This window comes from Corvus cornix, chromosome 2 (genome assembly GCF_000738735.6).
Source record: "Corvus cornix cornix isolate S_Up_H32 chromosome 2, ASM73873v5, whole genome shotgun sequence".
In the NCBI taxonomy this organism is placed as follows: Eukaryota; Metazoa; Chordata; class Aves; order Passeriformes; family Corvidae; genus Corvus; species Corvus cornix.
In genome coordinates, this window is record NC_046333.1 from 22,335,927 (window position 1) to 22,357,938 (window position 22,012).

The 22,012-nt window shown below is 39.8% G+C and overlaps 1 protein-coding gene and 1 long non-coding RNA gene across 4 annotated transcripts in view; one reads left to right on the forward strand and one right to left on the reverse strand.

The window, feature by feature from the left end:
• LOC109950985 overlaps window positions 1-22,012 on the forward strand; it is a 33,196-nt gene that overhangs the window by 6,458 nt on the left and 4,726 nt on the right. Inside the window, exon 3 of one of the 2 annotated variants that reach the window (XR_005601503.1) lies at window positions 21,206-21,361. This is a non-coding gene — a long non-coding RNA (uncharacterized LOC109950985). Of the gene's footprint in view, window positions 1-1,813; window positions 3,440-21,205; window positions 21,362-22,012 lie in introns of those variants that run through there. The other variant, XR_005601504.1, reaches the window with a different exon arrangement.
• On the reverse strand, window positions 1,237-21,372 carry PPP1R17 (protein phosphatase 1 regulatory subunit 17). Of its 2 annotated transcripts, none has more exons than XM_010398581.4 (5): window positions 20,977-21,372; window positions 14,275-14,387; window positions 11,226-11,378; window positions 9,644-9,805; window positions 1,237-4,701 (listed from the first exon to the last, which is right to left on the reverse strand). In XM_010398581.4, the coding sequence occupies exons 2-5, from the start codon at window positions 14,354-14,356 to the stop codon at window positions 4,622-4,624; spliced, it is 477 nt and encodes a 158-aa protein (XP_010396883.1). In that variant the 5' UTR covers window positions 14,357-14,387; window positions 20,977-21,372; the 3' UTR covers window positions 1,237-4,621. The 2 variants fall into 2 exon arrangements, with proteins under 2 accessions (XP_010396883.1, XP_039405598.1); XM_039549664.1 differs by having other exon boundaries at window positions 3,266-4,701; window positions 11,226-11,375; window positions 20,977-21,083.

Here is a 22,012-nt window from a genome sequence, read left to right on the forward strand (position 1 = left end):
TGCTAAATCCTTAAATTCATTGGAAACTCCATGGGTGTGAATGTTCTGCGTTGGCCAATTGGGATGGTTATGCATAACAATTTTTGCTGTTCCATCTTTCACAGGTAACAAAGGAGAATGACTAACAGTTCTAAGTTATGGATATTATTGATTGTAAGCTGTTCAGTCCTTTCTTGCTTGCTTTTATTTTGTTTTATTGTCTTATATGCATAGATATATGAAGAAGTATACTCTCAATTTTTAAAAATAAGTTACTGTAGATGTATTATTAATTCTGAACGTATTCTTAATATCATAGCATGAATTCACTGACTTTTATAAAGGGCATTATCTATAAGATGTTATTTGATGTTATGCGTATGCATTTCTTTGATTGTTTGCAGTTTGTTTATGGTACCGTTGACTATTTAGCTAAGGATGGATGATAAAGCTGGCTGTTATACAGACTTTCACATACTGTTATGTAGCTATCTGCAAGACATGTATCATTTTAAGAAACTTTTCCAAGTGTTATTAATACAGGCTTGATTCTAGGATATGTTAGGGGAACCCTTCCATTTAAGGCCTTGGCTCTGGCCAAGCCCTGGCCCTACCTGGTTGGGAAGCATGCCAACAGACCCAATTGAGTCACTTTGACTTGCTCATTTGGATGTATAGAAGCTGGACCCCTTTTTGAGGTACACTTGTAGGCCTTGTCCGGGAAGGTCCTCCAGGTCCTCTTTGTGAAACAGGGTTCACCAGCTATGGCAGACTCTGGGTGATGGTCCAGTGTTTAGGCAATTGAAAGTGTATTGTTCTAAGGCGCTATTCTTTTGTTGTGTGATATTGATTACACATCTTACTTTGCTTTTTTGCTGCGTGTAGGTTTATTGTTTCATTACATGTATTTCCTTGCTTTTATGTCGTCTTCACATTCATAGTGACAGACACACATGTTATCATAAAAACAAAAAGAGGGAATATGACCTCTCAGGAATATCTAGATAATGCAATATTTTCACTAAAGTTTTTGCAGGTGGATCATCAATTTTGATCCCCAGCAGAGCGATACCAGTCTGAAGATTTGCATGTGGGGAACTGATTTCTAAAAGGTTTTACATAAGGATCCACAACTGTATGTGCAATGGCAAGGCTTAGATGATCTACTAACCTGTGGTGGTTCTCGACCCCCACATGTCCTCCCCAGATGGGGGAGAAAGTCCTTGCCATGAATAAGAGACGAACAAGACTTTTGGATCTTCTTGGTCTTCAGGTTGTTTATTATATCTTATCAGTAATTTACATGCCGCCAACATAGCATGAAGCAGAGCAAGTACCAAAAGACAAAATGCAGGAAAACTCAAGGCCCTTTTAAAGTTAAATTACCCAATAGTTACTAAGTACGTACATTATTTTTACTTTTCTACCAATGCCTAATGAACTATCTTTTCACGTAGCCTGTACTGCGGCATTTTCTAACCAATCATTCTGTACTACCAACACTGCAGAAAATGGAGTAGGTGAAGAAGAGGGAAGAGACCTGAAAAACGACAGGCATCCTCCATCTTGCCTTCATCTACTTACCATATTAATAAACCTAAACTCTAAATTTTTCACCCTGTAACAAACTATGTATTATGCTACCACCTAACTCACACCCTTGTAGATTCTAATTCATCCCAAAGCCTTGGCAGGTTTCTCCAGGGACAAAGGTTAAAAACAGTGTTTCCCTGGGGGGATGGATCCCTCAGGACAGGCAGAGAAACATTCCCTGCACTTTGGGTTCCAACACTAACCTAGGGGAGAAGGTACATATGTGTTTTATTGCCAACAGGTCTAGCGTGGATACCTGCCTGACCTGACAAGCATCAATTGCCTCTGAGAAAATGAGGCCTAGTGAGAAGAAAAATGACCCAGCCACCATCCAGCCCTCGTGGCCAAGGCAGGAGCAGGAGTAGGACTTCCAGGAACATGGCTGTGACCTGAGGGCTTGTGGAGGCAGCCTGCCAACTGCCTTGTATCCTACTGCATCTACCGTCATGTTGTTGTGTTCCTGCTGACCTTCTTCAGTTGTTCCCTGTTCCATGCCTCCAGAGGGACATTCGGTGGTGTTGGGGTCTGTGTTTCTGGCTGGTGGACTCCCTCCTGTCTGGGCAGTGTGGCCCCTGAGCTCCAGCCGTAGGAGCTTTGGAACTGTGGTCTTTTTCTGCCAAGTGCAGAAGAAGCAGCAGCTCTCTCTCTCTGGGAAAATGGGATACTATTTTTGTTTTCCTATATTATAAATCTCCTTGTCAGTGGTATGGTTGTTCTTGGTGGGTTTTGTTGGTTGTGATCTGTATTCCATGTGTTTTGTCCTGTGGCCAGCAAGTGGCCATGGCGGTCTTAGTGGGGTGGGCTTTACAGGTGCAGACTGTTTTAACATTAGAATACATGAGCCCTTTGCTTAAAAAAGGGGGAGATGTGGCATTTAAGTAAAACCTTATAAAATGAAGGCCTTGTTGCCTTTGTAAAATTATGGCTCAGGCCTGCTACTTTTAACAAAGAAGGACTGTGAGAAAAGTCCGTGAGAAGAAAAAGAATTCGTTTTTGCCCATGAGAATGTAGTATCAAGAGAAGCAAGAAAGCTAAACAGTAGAAGGAGAAAACCAGCAACATATCTGCACCTGTTATTTTTCTGAATGCTTGAATGCTTATGCTATAGGTAGCCAATGGTAGTATATTGAAGTTAATAATAGCCAATGAGTCTATTGTAGTAGTTTAGCAGCCAATGAATCTGTGACACAAATGATAACATACAAAAGGTGTATAAAAGAGGCTGCTTTGTTTAAGAAACGGCTTTTTGGCCCTTGAAAGAGGCACTGTCTGTGTGTGTCGTGACCACCCCAACAGCGACAAGAAGCAGATAATAATTGTTTTCCCCTTTGCTTATGCATGTGTAAGCTTTCGCTTTTGTTTTTCTTTTGTTTATTTTCTCTCCACTGTGGTGCTGTAAAGGGGAGTGATAGAGCAGCCTGGTGGGTACCTGGCATCCAGCCAAAGTCAACTCACTACGTGTGTACTGAAAATATTCACCAACTTCACCGGTAAAGCTAGACCTGAATCATACGTATTTCTTGTCATGTACTTGTGACATACTTTACTGTGGATCTTACATTAATGTTGTGATTTTAACTATTGATTGTTTATATTTTAAATACTATCTTGTCTCACTGATAGATTAATAGGATAAAAACAAATACACTTTCTAAATAACAGGCATCTCATTAATAATATAGTGGACCTCTTGCACAATTTAATATGCAATTATTTATTGTAAGCTCATTGATTACATCTTGAGAGTATACATTGACATATATTTGTGAATGGATTGCATTCTCATGAAAGATGCTGGGTCAGTCACAGTGGCAAATGAAGTCCAAGCTACTATGGGCCTCAGCTGTCTGCCCAAGTGAGTTAAAAAGATAACTAAATTCAGTCCACCAAGCTAGATAATCTTCAACCTCTGCTCAGTTCCCTAAGGTTTCAGCTGGCCATGCTACTCCATCTAGCCCAGAGTTATTAAGGCAAGCACGAAGTGTCCAGTTCTATCTTTTTTTGTAAAATATTCTACAAATACCCATCTCTCTACAAATGCTGAAGGCTGTAGCTGGCTGTGTAAACAGATCTTGTTTGAATCATTGAGGTAAACTATTAAAAAAGTCACATAATGCTGTTCTACCTTGCAGTAAGCATTTGTCATTGAGTAACATTATTGCTTTTACTCTATTTTTACCTTCCTGCTGTGATTTTGAATCTTTACAACCTCTCCTAACTTATGACCTAGGACTCAATTTAAAAAGAAGATGTCAAAAGAAATTATTTGGAGCAAAAGCATCAACTGTCCAATTATTTTATCTTTCATCAACCCAGTGAAGATAATTCTGTAACACAGGGGTAAAAGGCAGGCGTTGCACTTCCCTAGCATTTCTCCACTGAGATCTCTGCCCTCCATCCTGTTTGATGTGTCTGTCAATGCTGAGAGCCCTTAGGTATAAATTTTCATTCTACAGTAAATTCACCTTTTCCTCCTTACAGACACAATTCATGAGCAGGCAGAAGAAATTTTTGCTTTACATTTCAGGGACTATAGAGTTGACTCCTGCCCTCTCACCTTCTTCATCTATCCCATCAGCTCTGCATATGGGAATTTTCACTGTGGTCAGTGTTATTCCAGGAAAGGAAAGCTGACAAATGAGGTAAAGTGTCAGGCAAAAAAAGCAGTCTGAATCATTAGTTGATGTTTTACTGCTCTGCACTACCACTTCTCTAGTATCTAGTGCCAGGTACTGTATGAGTACCACACTGCACAAAGCTAGATCTGACCTGAGGTGGATTCCTCATTGACAAAAATGCTAGGAAGCCACTTGTAGTAAACTGACAGAATCCTTCAAACCCTAAGTGTAACAGAAATTTCTGCCAACATCTCCATTGATGCTTGCTGGGAATTATGAGATGGAGATAAGCAGATAAACACTTGATGATAGTTTAAATTCAAGTGTACAATTGAGAAAATATTTATAAAGATGAAAGAACTTTTTGTATGTGCTGCCACTTTGAATGACCCTTGATTATTTACACTGTATTATAGAAATATTGTTGTAATCTAACTGTGGATTGTGTCTCCATCCTTTTCTTCATCTTCCATAATCACTGTTTGTTCTTCTTCTGTAAACAGCCTGGTGCCTTAAAAAGAGAAGACCACAAAAACCAACCAAATCAAACAAACAAGCAATAAACAAACAAAAAATAAAGATGAAAAAAGGAGTTGATTTAATATACTACTTTTTAGAAAATATCAGGCTAAAGAGAATTTTTCAGTTTTCTCTTATTTCTTGATTTTAATGTCATTTTCCAGCATCATGTGAGTTACTCCTCATTTATTTTTGGCATTTCAGTCTCCTAATATTTAGGGAACTAGAATTGAGTCACTGCATTTTTAGCTAAAATTATTAAGCACTCTTAAATCCAGCATATTTTTGCTACCTGTAAAAAGAGACTCTGAAATTTCATTTGGGAACCTGTTTGTTAGAAGGGTTTGGGTAGCTAAATAAGGGAAAGAGCTTGCATGATGAAGCAAATACTGTAATTAATCTTTGTGATTGAAACAGCTTCTGTGGACATGTATGTGTTTCTTCTATGTATATAGCCATACTACTTAGATTTTTCAAGTGCAGGTGGCAAAAGAGACAAATGTTAAAATACCCACATGACAAGTGCCATCTCCACTGAAATTATATAGTATCAATAAATTGCAAAAGCTTCTGAATTAAGAACAATGTGAAAATAGACTTGGGTTGTAGATCATACCTCCCACAAATCTGTCTCTTCTCCTTTCTCTGTGTCTCTGTGTCTCTCTTTCTCTTTTTCTCTGTTAAATCAGTAAGTCCGCCCTTTGGTGATCTGGAGGCTTTTATATGATACCAAGGTATAACAAATATTGTAACTGCTCTCCTCATTAGAAAATAAGTAAGAGTGATGTGAGAACAATGCATTAGGTACAAAATGTTTTTGAAACTTATTTTAACATATTGTGCTGGGTTTGCCTGTTTCCAGTAAAAAGCAAGTGACCTCTGTGATGGATTTTATGCCCACATGCCTTCGTGTGGATGTTAACAGTCTACAAACAGGATGAGGGATACCATTGCTTTGAGACCAATGAAATCTCTCCTTTTTAATTTGATCTCCTACTGTTTGCTAGCCAGCCAAGCTGTTTTGTCAAACCAAATTGTTTTGCTTCTTTCTGCATCAAAAGTACTTTCACAGAGAAGGCTTTCAGTCTTGACAAGGTCCGAAAATAAGATAATACCGCAGAGGAAGATTTTCTTCAAATTTAGAGTCTTTTCAGAGGTGACGAATTAATGGAAATATTGACCTATAATGCCATTCATTTAAGTTAGCTCCTGCTTCATTTATATGCTGTTCTTGTGAACTAGCTGGTTTCACTAGCACTATAAGATAAACTGAAAGGCATAAATTAATGTTAATTTGAAACACAAAGGACTTCATTTGTTCAAGCAGCAATTGAGTAACCATTGTTGTTAACATCAAAGAATGATGTCATTTTATGGAGATGGATGTAAATATTCCCCACACAGACTTCTATCCCTATAGGCAACCTAGACAAACACAGATATGGTTTTTTCCTGTTGTCTTTGGGGTTTGGCTTATGTGTTCTCCAAAGGGGAGTGGGGGTTATTTGTTGTTGGTTTTTACATCCTGGACCATTTGAGGAACAGGGAAAATATAACTAATATATGGTTAAAATGTACCTTCAAATGTGTGACAAAATTCAAACTATGCACATTTGCTATTGAGAGAATGACAGAAATGAATGCAATTTTCAGTTCTTTTCAATTATACCTCCAATGCCACTTGGTTGCCTACTGGTGAAGCCACTTTCGAGCACTTGGCATGGAATCAAAGCAGCCTGCTAAGATGCTGCCTCTCTGTAGAGGGCTTTTCAGATCCTGTATTCTGGATCTGTTTTCCAGGGATTAACTGCCTGTGGCAGACTTGTGCCTGTATCGGGCAAAGTAACCTATGTATTTAAATGCCTGAATTCCATTCCCTTCCTATTCTAAGGATGCGTATTTACTTTTCAAGATACATACCAACATACATCATTCTGCTGGTTGAAATTCACCAGTGATGGCTCCATGATTTGGTATGAAAAAGTTACTTGTTTTGGTTGAAGGCTGGTCCAATATTTGCTTACTTTCACATTTATTCCATCAGGTAGCACAAAGAAGCTAAGCTCTTGTGGAACTGCTGTGTGAAACAGAACCTGAATTATAGTCTTGGAGACCTGAGAAGACCCAGCAGGACTATGTGAGCTAAATAAATATAGACAGACCTTTCTGTCCTGTCTCCTTGTTATTAGTGTTGCTGCAGTAAGCAGCACTCAGTGCTACATGGTGTCTCCTGTGACTTGCTAATGAGGACTGTCACCATTTCTAATATATCCCCTTCAGATCCCCTGAAAACCCCTTTTAGATACCAATTCAAGAAACTCCACTTAATTCTAGTAAAAGAGCTTAATTGAGTATCCACTTGAACAGCTGTCCACACAAATAGTTTGTTGTAAATGCAGCTAAAATAGCATATGTGTTATCCCTCTTTGTTTTGACCAGCACTCCTAGGACAATCCCTTAGCCTTTTGGGTGGTCAGAGAGATTTTCTGTCACAAATAGAAGCAAGTGAAATATACCATATAAAATGAAGAAAATTAATTTCTCTACTGGGTGACATGTGGTTCAAGTGAGAAGCAGAATCAATTTTGCACCTTGCAAACACCCAATCCAATTGGGAAATGCAGATAAAGAGAGGGGGCTACTAAATTAGTTATCTGAAATCTCCTCTGCAAGGTTCAGGCTTCTAAATGTATTCAGCCTTCAAACTTCTACTGAAGTGGCACAGTTAATATTATGCCATATCCATACAAATAAGTAACGAGCAGATGTCTCCTTCAGTGGAAAGTTTTCCTTCAGTCAGCCAACAAATTGTCCTTCTGAAGGGATTAGACTCAAAGACAAAATATAATCAGAATTCTAGTGGTCTTTTTTTCCATATCACTTGACAGTAAATGGCTTGAATCTGATCCAAGCCTGTAGTCAACTCTGGAACACTCTATTGTCATCCCCACTTAGCAATATATAGTCCATTAACTAAATTAATGGTCTTCAGGCCTGTGGGTTTGAGCTAGAATGTAAATACATGTGTAAATATGGGAAAGCAGTTCCTGAAGTGTGGCTGCCTGAGGTTTTCTAATCAGATATAACTAGTAAAACCAGTTTCAAAGCCTCGTTCTCATAGCCTAGAAAACCAGTTAAGGTGGTTCCTTTAGGAAAATACCACACCCCCATTGAAAACCTCTGGGTGAGAAGAATGGACGTTTAACCATTCACCTCTTGCCTCTCCCAACTCAGCTGCAGCAGTTGTCCGTAGGCAGTCTGTAGACACGTGCTATCTTGTTTTTCTGATTTGTAGCCCAGGAGGAGTGGCTTAGATCTAGGTGGCACCTGACAAATAGATGATTTAAGACAACTTCTTCTGCCTAGTTTCTAGCTTTCTAACAGAAACAGTCATGTTTCTGTGAGCCGTTGTTCTAGAGTCTAGCCAAAAATTGCAAGTACTTGAAAGTTCTGTTGGAAATTATGATTACATTGTATTTACCCTCTGCTTTCTTTAGTCAGATCCCTTGGCAGATATTAACAGAACAAACTACCAATCCTTAAAATATATCTGCAGGATGCAGATATAATTCTGCATTTCATATTACAGACAGCTAGGAAAACAGAAGTAGGGAGGCTAAGTGATTTATTTAAACAGCAAACAGAGAAAGACTAACTTAAAAATGTTTCCCAAATCAAACATGCTTCTCACTCCTTTAAACCCAGATCTTCCAAACTGCATTCAGTAAAGCACATTTTCTTCACAAGTGATCAGAGGCATCATATAAAAGAAAAAAATACTTTCCTAGTGTTATACAAATCACTACTGTTTTGACTTCCCATTTGTATTCCCTTTCCATTGTTTTGCATTAAAATGATGATTTGCCCTTGAAATCACTGGTGGTCCACGGAAAGTTTATAACCTGCATCTCTGGGTTACATCCCTCTCTGAGCTTTGAATCCTGAACTCTACTGGGAACCTTTGGAGTTCATCAGTTAGCAAAGTGATTCATTGGTGTTCCGGTTTGGTAATGATCTTGCTATTGATTGTGGTAAGCATCTGACCCACGACTAGCATGGGTCCATCTGAGAGCTGGGGACCTCTGCTTGGGTCTTACATTTCTGTTGTCTCTAGCATCTGCTCTAAAAAGGCTATAACTAGATAATCAGAATTACATAAATATACTTTCCTTCATTACTTCTTAATTTAAATAAGAGAGCGGGCATGATCATAAAGCACAGTGCAGCTTTATTTAGCGTACATTCCTGAACTCTTACTCCTGAGTTTACCCAAAAAACAGGTTAGCTCTATTCAAATGATCCATTGTAGGGGTTCCCTTCCCTTTTCCCTTCCCCTTCCCCTTCCCCTTCCCCTTCCCCTTCCCCTCCCCCTTCCCCCTCCCTTTCCCCTTCCCCTTCTTCTTCCCCTTCCCCTTCCCTTCCCTATTGGCATGTTATGGATGTAGTGTGTATGTATTGCATGTTATGCTAGAAGCACAGAATTATCTTTAAGGTGCTGCTAATGAGAAGTTCACTTGCCTTCCTCAATGCATGTTAGGGATTGTGGAGTGAAGAGGGTATTAATCAATACAGCTTTGCTCCAGGTTGTTTGAGGCATTTTAGTGCTGGTGGCCTAAAAATTTCTATGTGCTTAGGTTTGAAAAGCAGGGTAGTAGCTGGCTTTTCAAAAAAGTAGGATTGCAGTTTTCAAAAGACCATCGAGTGACCAAATGCCTTTTCTTTCTCCCTGTCCTTTCTATCCCCAGGGCTTGAACATGGGTTATGTAATAGATTTTTCATGAACCCCCACTGCTATTATATATTTAGACCAAATAGGTCCAATTCAAGATCTGCTAAGTACACTGAGCAGAGAGCAACCTCCTTTCAGCCTTCCAAGTATATCTCTGACACTAGCCACTTTTTGCTTTAGGAGGATCTTTACCTAGGTTTCTTACCTATTATCAAAGGTGGAATGTGTATTGCAGGTGTATCTTTTCTCCTGGGCTTTTTCTGCTCCAGTTCAGTGATTTGAGAGACTGGACTCACTCTCTCTCTCTGTGACTTCTCTGTGATACTGTACCTTTTCAGCAGATTATCAGATGAGTCTGAAAGTATGCCTGCAAGCAAGAAATAAAGAAAATGCTACTTTAGCCTATTTACATTGAAGAAACTTTCGCCTATGTAACTTTCCCAAAGACTACTCTAAAGTACAATAGCACAACTGATCTGCTGCATGATGTACCTACCCTCCATTTCTTTCAAATTAATTATATCCCATAGGCTCTAGAAAATGATGCTATCATTGGCCAGCTGGCTTCTGATTGTACAAAATGCACTAAATTACAGCCCATCAGAAATTGTGGAACAGATGGGTGTAATCTCCTATTCCAGAACCTTAGACATCTTACCACAGTAGCTTAATTACACAGATGATCAAGACGTTAGTTGGGAACAATGTGACCATACAGAAGTGGCTATTTTAACTAGTGAAACAATGTTTTCTTTATGATATGACAATTGCAGGAAGAAAATGCAGCTCTCCAGCCTCTGAGCTGCTCTTTCTAAGAGAGAATTGCTGATGGAAGATACAGTGAAAACTGAACAGAGTCAAATTCAATATCTGGATTACAAATACTGGAAAATCCCAGTTGCTTGGTTTTGACTTGAATTGTTGTAGATATACAGAGAAGCATACAAACAGTTACTAGCTAACTCCTCCATGTATGTGCAACATGGGAAGAAGAACTCAGTAATACAAGAGCACAGCTCTCTCCCTGGAGAGTATAAAAAGGAGTGCTTGTTAGCTTAGAGTGACAAACATTTATTCTCACTGCTGTTCTTGGATCATTAGGTTTCAGTGGCAGTCTCCTGCTTATTCTTCCTTTCTCCAGGTTGGTGGCATTTGGCTCTCAAACATCTATATTTGTGCCACAGCAGGCAGCATCCTACAAGGAGCCCCTTTGTTGCTGTGATGTTTCTGTCTTCCTGAAGCACCTACCCTTTGCCAGAGTCCCCATATCACATGAGCCCTGTGATTTCCAGGAGAAGCATCCTACAGTGGTTTGTGTGCTTCACTGGTCTACTCCCAGTCTCATTCCCATTCAGCCTCCCGCTGTGCACTGGATGTTAGTTTCACGAGAAAGTGCAGGGGCTGGACTTGATCCTTTCGGAATTTGGACCATATCCAATTGGGACATCTAGCATGGCTCAGCAGCTGCTAATAAATACACATCATTTCACACATAAATGTAACATCGTTTAGCAGCAAAACTGTGAGCTCCACAGGAGCATGTTTTTCAGAGCATGAACCTACCCACCTTGATATTTCCAAAAGTGAAAGCAAACCCTTCAGCTAACACGCAGTGTCTTTGAGAAAGTCAGACTCTGTTCACCTGCCTTCCCAGGTGCACATGCATGCAGCTGTGTTCCTGTCTGCATCCAAGGGGACATAACTGAATGAACATTCTATGGACTTTCACCCAGCTTCAGTCCCCAAAGATGAATTGGGATTTCAAAGTCAAGAGATTTACTGCTCACCTGTTAGAGGTGGTGGAGTGTGCCATGCTGGTGTATCTTTTCTCTTTGGCTTTTTTTGCTCCTGTTCAGTCTTCTGGGAAGCTGTGAGGGTTTTACCTTTTCTTGGTTTTTTTTTGAGGTCACAGCTCTTAATCAGCTGCTCTGAAAGATCTTCTGAAGGGAAAAAATATAATGGAAATTGAAACTTAGGGGAAGTAATAAACCAGATGGTGAAAATAAACACTTTGATAATAGTACTTTAATCCAAGTAAATTAAAATGCCCAGGAAGAAAAATCTCTTAAATATTTAGAAAGCCAACAAAAGAGGCCTCTGTGCCACGCTACATTGGAGTCAGGTGACTTAGGTGGGCCTTCTGTGTTGTTGGCAGTAGACATAAAACTGAGAGAGAGAGTTGTGGGCAGCTTGTGTGTTTACATGTCAGAGGGAAGTCTGCATTATTGTGTGCAGAGGTTCCATGGCCACCCCTGTTTCATCCAGTGGCAACTGTGTGGATTGTGTCTTCAAGAGTTACAAGGGCAGTTTTGTGAAGGAAAGTTTTACTTATATAGGGTCAGTCTGAGGTACTGTTAAAATGAGCCAGTTAGCCAGTATATTGTTCCCTTCAAGAGTTAGCTTTATTTCCAGAGGTACTGAGCAATTGGTATTTGCTCTTTATTTACGTAACATTATGCTGGATTTTTGTTTTTCCTTTGAAACAATCCTTTACTCAGATGACTCAGAGGGTCAACATGACTTTTTCTACAAGGGTCTGTATTTCTGGGTGTTTATGCAAGCTAAAAATACTGAAGATAGCTTGTTGTGGTAGTACATCCCCCTCCCTCAACTCCTCTTCAGGCCTGCTCTGCAATCTCTGAGCAGCTTCTCAAGCCTTAGTTGAATCAGCTGAGTGGTGAAGTGCCCCTTAACTGTGCCAGTTGGGTGGTGAAGCATCCATGACCATACTGGGTGCTCCTGTATGGTAAAGGTAGGAACTATTCTGACAATATCAGGAACATCAGCAGTCCGACCAAGGTGAGGAACAAAGGATAAGCAGTCATTCTTATTAGCCTTGGTAAGTAATTTACCTCAGTTGTAGCCCAACTGAAATGGTACTATTGTTAAGAGACCTTTTGAAAAAAATGAATTGTTGCCTGAGTGTAATAGTACTATTGTTACTGGACTTTTTGGGAAAAATCATCTTGTGACGCTACAAACAGCAGCACTAAGTAAGGCTGTTTGAGCTCTCCTGGAACACAGTGGGCCTCTGAGTGGGATGCCTCTTGGAGCTTGTCAACCCTCAAGTTTGCAATTCTTGAAAGACCGTCGCTGACAGCGAGGTCTAGGCAGATACCACTGCCACACATACATACTCCTTGAGGTGCAGTCCATGCCTGTTGAGAAACACCTAAGGGATTTGATATGAGTATTGCACTGAGCCTGAGGGGAATTTTTGATAAGTACCTTTACACTAGTAGATATAGATGTATACATTTTTTTTCGTGTGTTCATGCAAGCGAACAGATTATGGTATGAATGTTGTTATTTTGAGTATATAATTAACTCACTGCTATAATTGTAGCAAATCCTATAGAATTACTTTAAAAAATAATAAATTAGTCAATGATTAAGTGCTTTTGCACCCTTTTCTTATATCCATATGCTCTGCACCCTTACCCTCTTGCATCCCCAGTCTCCATGTAAATAATTCCAAATTGCTTCTAAACCAATTTAATTACGTATGCTTTGTCTACACAGTAAGTAATAGAATGAACCTTGCCACTTACCTTTGTTAAAGCTGAATTCTCATAAATTCATATTAAAACCTGCTTTTTGCCAATAACCTTGATGATGGTTCTTTAAGCATTTTAACCACTCATTTGTGAACCTCTCATTAGTATCATCACAGAAACCAATGCTTCAAATTCTTAAAAGCTACTTGTTTGCCTTCATCTGGGCTCCCCACACCCTTACCCAACCCCTGACTGCAGACTTGGATGCAAGCACGACTTTGTTCCAGACTCTCACACTATTTAAGGCAGCTGTTATGTCTGTGAGCCTGCAGGTAGATGTGGGAAGGATGGCCTCTGGGTTAAGGCCCTGGAGATGTGGGTTCTTTTTCTGGCCTTCATAGGCTTTCTTCATAGTCCTAATGAGGTCATTTGCCCTCCCACTGTTTCAGTTTCCCAACAGTAGAATGAAACTCCTTCTGTATGTACTTAAATAAGCAATTTTATGGACCAATTATGTTTGGCATACCAGCAGTTGTAAAAATGGTGTCTGTGGCTAGAAATGCCATGTAGCAGAGACAGAACTAGGATATCTTCCTTGCAGTACAAATAAACAAAATTCATAAAACCTGTGGTGAGACAATTGTTTACAAGGAAGTGAAATTGCGTTTGTGTTGCATTATTGTCACCGCAAAACTAACAACGAGCAAACAGATTTTTGTTTCTGGGTTTCTGAATCTTCAGGATAATTTTGCAAGATAAGAGTGAAATCATAGCACTTGAAGCACAGGTAAAGACCATGAATATGCAAAAAGCATATCTATCAAGCATGAAGTCTGGTATTCAGGAGTGTGGCAGAGCAACGACAACCCTGTAAAGTGTAAAAGTTGTGTGAAGTAGCTTCAAAAGGAAACTGATGATGAAGGAGAAAACATTTTTAGAAAGCTGTCCCAATGATGGCAAATGGAATGCTTGAAACCTTTTACTTAAATTGCATATGGAAAATATGGTCAGGGAAAGCTCAGCTATATCCTAGCTTTCAATTTACTGTGGTATAAATAAGAAACTGCTCTACTTTTTCTACCAGGGAAAAGATCAATGACTTTTTCCATTCTCCTCTTTAATTAGCTTCACTCTAGTGCTTCAGCTGATATTTATATGCAGGAAAAATGCTCTTTGTCTTTCCATCTGGCACTAGAAGTGTCAGCAGAAGGTGTAATCTATCTGTTTTCATGGGGGCTTAGTTGTATTGCTGGAGGGGAAAAATGGACACTGGACAGGACTTTATGATGTGAAGGCACCACCCCTCATTAGTGCAATGACATCATCAAATAACACTTACCTAAATGGTTACACTGTGAATCTTGCTTGTCCAGTCTGTCGTCTGGGATATCAAGTGGCTGAACACATTCTGTTGACATCATTGAAACAGGCTTTTTTCCTCCTTTAAAGATACTACATCACATAAAAAAAAAGAAAGCAGCAAGACATAAAACGGACATATTGGTGTTACCTAACAACTGATGAGGAGCTCTTGTCTTCCAGCAATCTGCGGACCTGATTTTTCACTCACACATGCTGTGATGGATTTATTCACTGCCTTGCTTACACACACAGCAACCTGTTTTTCCACCTACCTTGCTGTAAGCAACCCACACTAGCATGGATTTGTGCTACAGAAGAATACTGACTTTGAGCATACAGAAACTAATATCTCATACAGAAAGTGCTATCTCATACACGAAGTAAATGCTAGGGAATAGGATGTTTTGTTCTGGTTTTCTTCTCCATTTTTTCTCAACTGTAAACGAAGGATTATATTTGATGTTTATTATATGAACCAACTTTAATTATGAATTCTGTTGATTTAGTCTTGTAAGTCCAGCTCCACTAAGAGACCTCGCATACCCCAGAAGAACCAGGTGTAAAGTGCTGCCTCAGAAAGATGGCCAGTGCCCACAGACCCCAAAGCCATCATGAAATAAACTTACTCATGAAATAAACTTACTCATCACTTTGGTAAGAGCATGGGAACCCATTTCACACAGCTGTTTAAGTGTCCATACTCTGTAAGTCTCACTGGATTTCTGTTTGGGCTATTTTGTTCCCCTTTACTTATAGCTGCAGTGGGTGTTGAAGCCCATCCTCATCCATCCTTAACACCTGAGCTTCCCCAGCACCTTGCAAGCTGAGATTTGATCCTGGGGCTGCCACAGATGCCACCACAGAAAGAAGAAAATTAGACCATTTTTCACTGCTGATCATTTCTAAGGTTGCTTAGCAGAAACTCATCAGAGTGACAAAAGCAATGTTGAAGGGAAACAACCTTCAACCTGAAGGTGCAGTCCAAGTGATCTCAGTATCTGCCTTCATCCAGCAACAGCTGTGGTAGTTTCTTATTCACAACCTCTGTTCTCCATTTTCAGGGAATAAGAGCAGACAGTGACTTGCTTGTAAGGAGGAGAAAAGCAATGAGGAAAAGAAAAAAACTGGAGACATTATGACTAATAGATGAAAGACAAGTAATTGGGAAAAAATAAAGGAAGGGGAGGGAGAGAAGGAAAGGCAAATAAGAGAGAAAGGTAAAAAAAAGGCAGCTGGAGAATAACAGTGAAAAGGAGGATGGGCAAATCGAAGACTAAACTATGGGAGTTTGGTTTTATCTTGCTGCAGGAAAAGAAATTACCTTATTATTTCTCTGTAAATTGCAATGGTTTTTTGCTGACAAGAAACAGAACAGTAGGAGAGTTAGTCTCATTTCCATGACTAAACTTGCATCTATGTATAGAACAATTAACCCTTGAGCAAAATCCAGTCACAGAAATATTTGTACAAGAAAGTCGGAAAGGTTGCACTGATGTAGTTCTTCAGAGGATGGAAACACGTGTCTTAAATGCCAGTGACTTAAAAATAAAGGGAGTAACACTGCCTGGCAGCGTCAAATTTGACTCAACTCGTCAACATCAAAAGTTGACGTTGACTGATACTGTACACATGGGATTAATTCCCTTACGTTTCACTATTTAAAATTAACAAAAATTTGTAATATTCTGCAAATTATTAAAACCTTACAGAATCAGGCCTAGATAAAGGATTTGACCTCCAGATGTTCACTGTAGAACTGTCCCAGTCCAGCCTCACATCTGTGCTGAAGTGTTATACTGTCTGAAGGCTCATTTGCCTTCACTGCAAGAAAAATCCTCCACTTGGGAAGACCCTACAGAAAGAAATCTTTGAAGGCACCTTAACATGGTATGGTTGTTCTGTTTATTCACTGTATAAATAAGCTATAGCTAAGGTTTAAAATGAAGCAGACATAATTTTATTTAATACAGAACTTATTATCTGGCCATATGAAGGCCTGCACTACATTTTTTGATTTGAGGAAGTTTTATTCTTCAATTCCATTTGATTTTTTTAGATTTGATTAGGACATGCTGGCTAAATATTACGACTGTAGGTAAAATGTTCTTTTCTGAAGAATACCCTATTTACAAGGTTTTCAGTAAAACCAGGGATATCATTTCAGACACTGTGGACATTTTGGTTTTTAACAGGTTTGAGGCAAAAAAAGGCTGAGGATAGATAGCAAAATTTAAATGTAAAATTGGGAGTAAGTTATATTTGCTGGAAATGGCTTATAAAATATAGTTAAATTTGGTTATATTTCAATTAGTTGCTCATTGAATTATTTCACTTAATAGAGATTAAGCTTTGTAAAGAGACAATATAGGATTGGTATATGCAGATTATTGAGAGAATTGCTTCATTATTTCTTCTTAATATGGTAGTTTGAAAAATATTATTCTAAAATACATCTCTTAGATCTGTGTTCATATTTTCATAGTCACACATGCCAAACCCTTGGCATCTTCGGTGCTTTAAAATGTTTTACAGGCTAACTTCTGACACTCCTCTTCCTTTTCTTTTCTAAGTCTACCCTGAAGGCAGCATTGTCTTGCTTACAAAAGTGTTTCTGCAATGCACTTTGTGACAGTCTGTGTGACAAAAGAATAAAAAGATAAAAATTACCAAAATATATAATGGATTTTGGTATCTTGGGTGTATATACATTGTGTACGACGTATGAATCTGTGAGTGCTGTTACATCCTGTCACCATGGATTACACACAGAGCTCTCCTTCAAAGGAAAGTTGCTGTATGAGCATTGTAATGGTGCTTTCCCAAACCACTAAAATCAATTCCTGCCACTAAGGAAACAGATTCCCCAGTAACATTTTATGTGGGAAGGTAGCCTGCTATGGGGACTGTATGAAGTCATTAACATGGCTTTACAAATTGAAGCAAGTTCTCAGATTTTCATGCATTAAGTGCAACACTTTTCCTAGTGTTCACATTAGCACAGTTTGCACTCTCTGCTTGCCATCAGTCACCTTGGTAGCAAATGCTTGCTATTCATGTGATGAATTCAGGTGGTTTTTTTCTTGCACTCTGTTATGTCTCTTGACATAATGATCCACATTCATCCTTTGTGCATCTGCAATGGTTACATCGGAGGTCTAATTCACACTCAGTAGAAGATACTTCCTGAGATGATATAGATTTTTCTATATGATTTAGGATTTAGTTGTCATTTGGCCAGAGACCTTGGTACAATGCAGCTAGGCTGTACTGCCCTCTGCAGAGATATGTGCCTAAATGAGTCACCTCAAGTCTCTTATTTCTGGGAAAAGAGAGAGCTGATAGACACCTGGAATGCTTTCCTGAAAGTTGAGGCAAGTTCTAGCTTTGCCTACATAGTTCTGAGTTGCTCCTTGTTAGAACTTTTGGCATTAGATCAGATTGGCTCTACTTACAAACAGAGGAGGGCAATGAATGATAAGGCAGACTGAAAAGTGCAGGTATTACTAAAAGCTACTTCAGCTTCCTGTGAATGAGGTCTCATGCTGAATCACTGTCATATAACAGCATGACTCCTTTGGGCATACACACTTATAAGACATGGTGATTCAGATGAAAACTATCTGAACTTCTCACTTTCTGGATATCAGTTTTGGATTTTTATATAGCTTAAAGCACATACTAAAATTTTTTCAAAATTCTCAGTTGCTGTACCTGCTTGATTAAAGTGCCCAAACAAAGCTATCCTATTACTCACTAACATAGTCCTAAAACACTCAAATATTTGCAAATAATAGGACTACTCCCTTTCCTTAAATTTTTGGTTTCCATAACAAAGTTCACCAATGCAGACAGTTCCAGGCTTCAATTAGGTAAAAATATTTCACTAGAGACAGATAAAGAAACGTGTTTTGGTTTACTATTTTAATGCACAATTGGCTTAATGTAGATGTTTGTCACAAGTAATCAGCCTAGAGTTTAGGGAATACTCAGTACACCTACTCTCACATAACATGATGGAAATCTTTCAAGGCCATCCGATAATGTGACATTTAAACCAACTTAAAATGAAATCTCACGAGAAAAACCTACCTTGTAAGATAGAAAACTAAAGCTTTGAGAACAAAACTAATGGGCTGGACTTATTTTTCATTTGATCTTGAACTAGGCACGGAAATGGCTTGGGGGGAAAATCTCCATTTCTTGTCTTCTCTTAGGGTTTGAAGGGTTGTAGGGGCTATGCAACTACATGGAATTACATACCTATGGATAGTTGTATGTAGTCTGAAGGGGCAATGCAGTTCTCAAGTGAGTCACCCATAGGTGATCATTCTTACCTATAAGATGGAGAAATGAAGTTCTGATACGCAATTCTTATAGAAGTTTACAGGGGTTATGTCGGCATCAGTGTCAATACTCCTCACCATTGTACATTAAGGCTTGTCATTTCTTTGTATATTGAATATTTAGAATTTCTGATCTGGCCCTTTATAAGGTATCCACAACCTGTGCTTCTGAAGACTTCAGTAGACCATCTGGCGCATGTGGTATTGTATGTGGATGTTTTTCCTTGTTCAGGAGAGTATTTTGTTTCCACCATTGACAAAATTCTGAAGAAAAGCATGCTAATTTACAGAGTATGCATAATTATTTAAAAAAACCACTGGCATGTTGACAGGGATGCTACAAAAATAAAAGTACTTTTGAGAGCATCCTTGTTGAGTGACAGCAGTCAATCTGAATTTAATAAGTTCATTTTGATAGTTGGCAATAATGTTGCCACAGAAGCCTGTTTGGCCCTGTTTACTTATCTTCTGAAGCCAGAGCAATTTCTAAGAACATAGAGAGAAGCAGAGGCAGAAACAGAGGCAGCTAGGGTCCTGGGGTAGTACTGTGTGCACACTTGTTCGTCCACATTCTCATAGGCAGGGCCTGGTCTTGCTGCTGCTAGTGTACTCAATAGCTGGAAATGGAAGTATGTAGGAGTATCTTACAGGCTGCTGCCAAATGCAGACACAAGGCAGAGGCTGGACTTCATTAGTTACAGTCCAGCCTGGACAAAAAGCAACATTTTGCTGCCCTGCCCAAAGAGCTGCTCTGGCCATGAGGGTTTGCTCTTTAAGACTGGTGCCTTTTTTCCCACCAAGCATGCACTTACAGTTTCCTGGGGGGTTTTGATTATTAAATTATTTTCAATTGGTTTGCCCCTTCCTGTCTTGTTGCAATGAGCACATGAGCAAGCAGGGACAGGCAGGCTTCCAGCATCCTTACCTGCTCCTTCTTCCCTGCATCCCTAAACCTATAAGGGAGGCAGAGAGAGAGACCTGTCATTCCTGCTGTAGCATGCCCTCTGTGGAGGGCTCTGTAGTGTGAGTAGGCCCCTTATTTGCTTGAAGTCATTTACAAATGCATAAAGAAGGAATAAGATATTGGATGAAGCCATCTTGCACACACCTGCCCTATACAGAAATCATGTGAAACAGGAGTCAAGGAGAATGGTACAACATCTGGCTGCATTTGGCTTCTTCTATCTTCACTCAGCAGGCAGCCTTGGTACCTTTATCAGAAAATATGCACCTTCACCCATACCCCATCCTATCCCAGCCCCATTACAACTGCTTCCTGGCAAATCATGTGAATAAAGCAAGATTACAGTGGTCAGAGTAGAAAGTCCTGCAAGTAGAAATTCTCACTGTTACTGCTCTGCAATCCAAACCTTTAATTACAAGTTTTACTATCTGTTTAACACTACTCTGTTGGAGTGATGCCTTCCAGGGTACAGAAGACAGCTTCATGCTAATGCACAGAGTTTCTTCTTCAGTTATTTAGGCACTAGGCTGCTCTCCACAGGCATATAGTCAGATTACTCTGATTTTTACTTTTATAAAGCATATTTAAATCTTCTTAGCAAATACTTAGATATTTGAAAACCTGGTCTGAGTGCCTCCTTCTACCCAAAACTTTTCCTACTAATAATAGCATGGATGGAGAAGTACCACAGAATTGTCTGGGAGCAGTTTCTTCTCACAGACAGTGTGCTTCTGGATGCTATTTCAAAAACCCTGGCTGGTTTGTGGACTGATTCCCACTTCTAGCCATAAACTTGTAAAATAAATAAAAATATTTATTCGTTTCATTGAAAAAATGTGAGATACATTTGCACAGGTTCTGGTCACAAAGTTTTTGTCTTTGGAGATAATAAAAAATAAAAAGTCTTCCCGAAATTTTCCTTGAGGTACAAATTAACCCCTTGCACATGCCAGACTTAGTAATGAGATAAGAAGCCTCTATACCAGTTCCCACTTTGCTGACTTGCATTTTCTGGTGGTGAACTGTCCCAGCAGTTGAAGTTAGTGCTTTACTTTTCTCTAAAACACTCTCCTACCCATTGCCCTAGCCATAAATTCCAGACTCAGTTTGGTCATACCCCAACTTTCCCCATATGGGATCATTCCCAGCCCATTCCCTATGCAGCAGGGACTCTGTGCTTTCCTGCTTGTCCCCAGAGGTGATAAGGCAACTTGCTGGTGGTGGCTGCTAAAAAAAAACCCAAAACAAACAAACAAATCCACATGCCCCCTCAAATAAAAAAAAAAAAAAAAAAAAAAAAAAAGAAAAAGAAAAAGTAAATCCAATCCAGAAGCCACCAGTCGGGAGGAAAACGTGTGGCTGCAGTACTTACTGAGTGATGTGAGGTAGTAGGGAAGGTGCAGTTTGTCGTCAGGGCTCACTGGAGGATCTTTCTGGACTGGGTCTGCAGCTGATGCTCTTGCCTGTCTTACCCAGGGATAAGTGGGAGCTGTCACTATGGCAACGCTGCACTCAGGCGTCCTCCTGGAGGCTAGGGAACAGCACCATCACTCTCTGCCTCACCAGCAGATTCTAATCCTGTTTCCTTCCTCTTCCATAAGTTGCAGAGGCCGAAGGAGAGGCAACAAGATGCAAGGGAGACCAGAAGTACCTCAAGGCTGAGGCATCATTCCTGCCAGATGACCAAGAGCCACAGATGCTGATGCTCTCAAAGGAGCAAGGGAGGATGTGAAAGCTTTGTCACAGAGAGCCAAAAGGTGAGCTGCAGCTGCTGTGTCTAGAGCTGCAAAGAAAATCACAAGGGGAGGGAGTAAGGCTGATACCATCAGGGACCCAGGGGAGAGTTGAGAATAAAAGTGAAGCAAGAAGGCAGGGCACACATCCAGGAGCAGCACCATAAGTATAGAAACTGATGGACACTGTCTCCAGCACTGAGGTTCAGTGATTACTGCATTTTTTTGTGTATATATCTAGCCACAACCGATTATACAAGCATGGTGTTTATGGGGCCAGGCAGGGAGTCTTCCAGTTGTTTGCCAGCAGAGACCAGTCTCTCTTATTTTAGCCCATGCCTTTGGATGGAACTGTTGCTTCAGCTGAGGGAAAGAAATAAAAACTTGTCTGACATTGGAAAAGCTCAGGAAGAAATACTCCACTCAGTGGTGGGACTGTGAACTGCCCCTCTCTTAGTACTCATTTGCAACAAAAATGCCTTTGTCTAAAACTCTGAGGGCTCATAGTTGCAGTTATCTTTTCTTTTCCCCCACTCAGTGACTGCAATTCAAAAGCACCAGTGTGCACGGCATACTTTCTTTCATAAACGGTATATTGGACAGAAAGCCCAAAGGGGCAAAGTGCTAATTGCCAGCCCTGCAAACTGTGCTACACCCTTGGATCCTTTATGTATC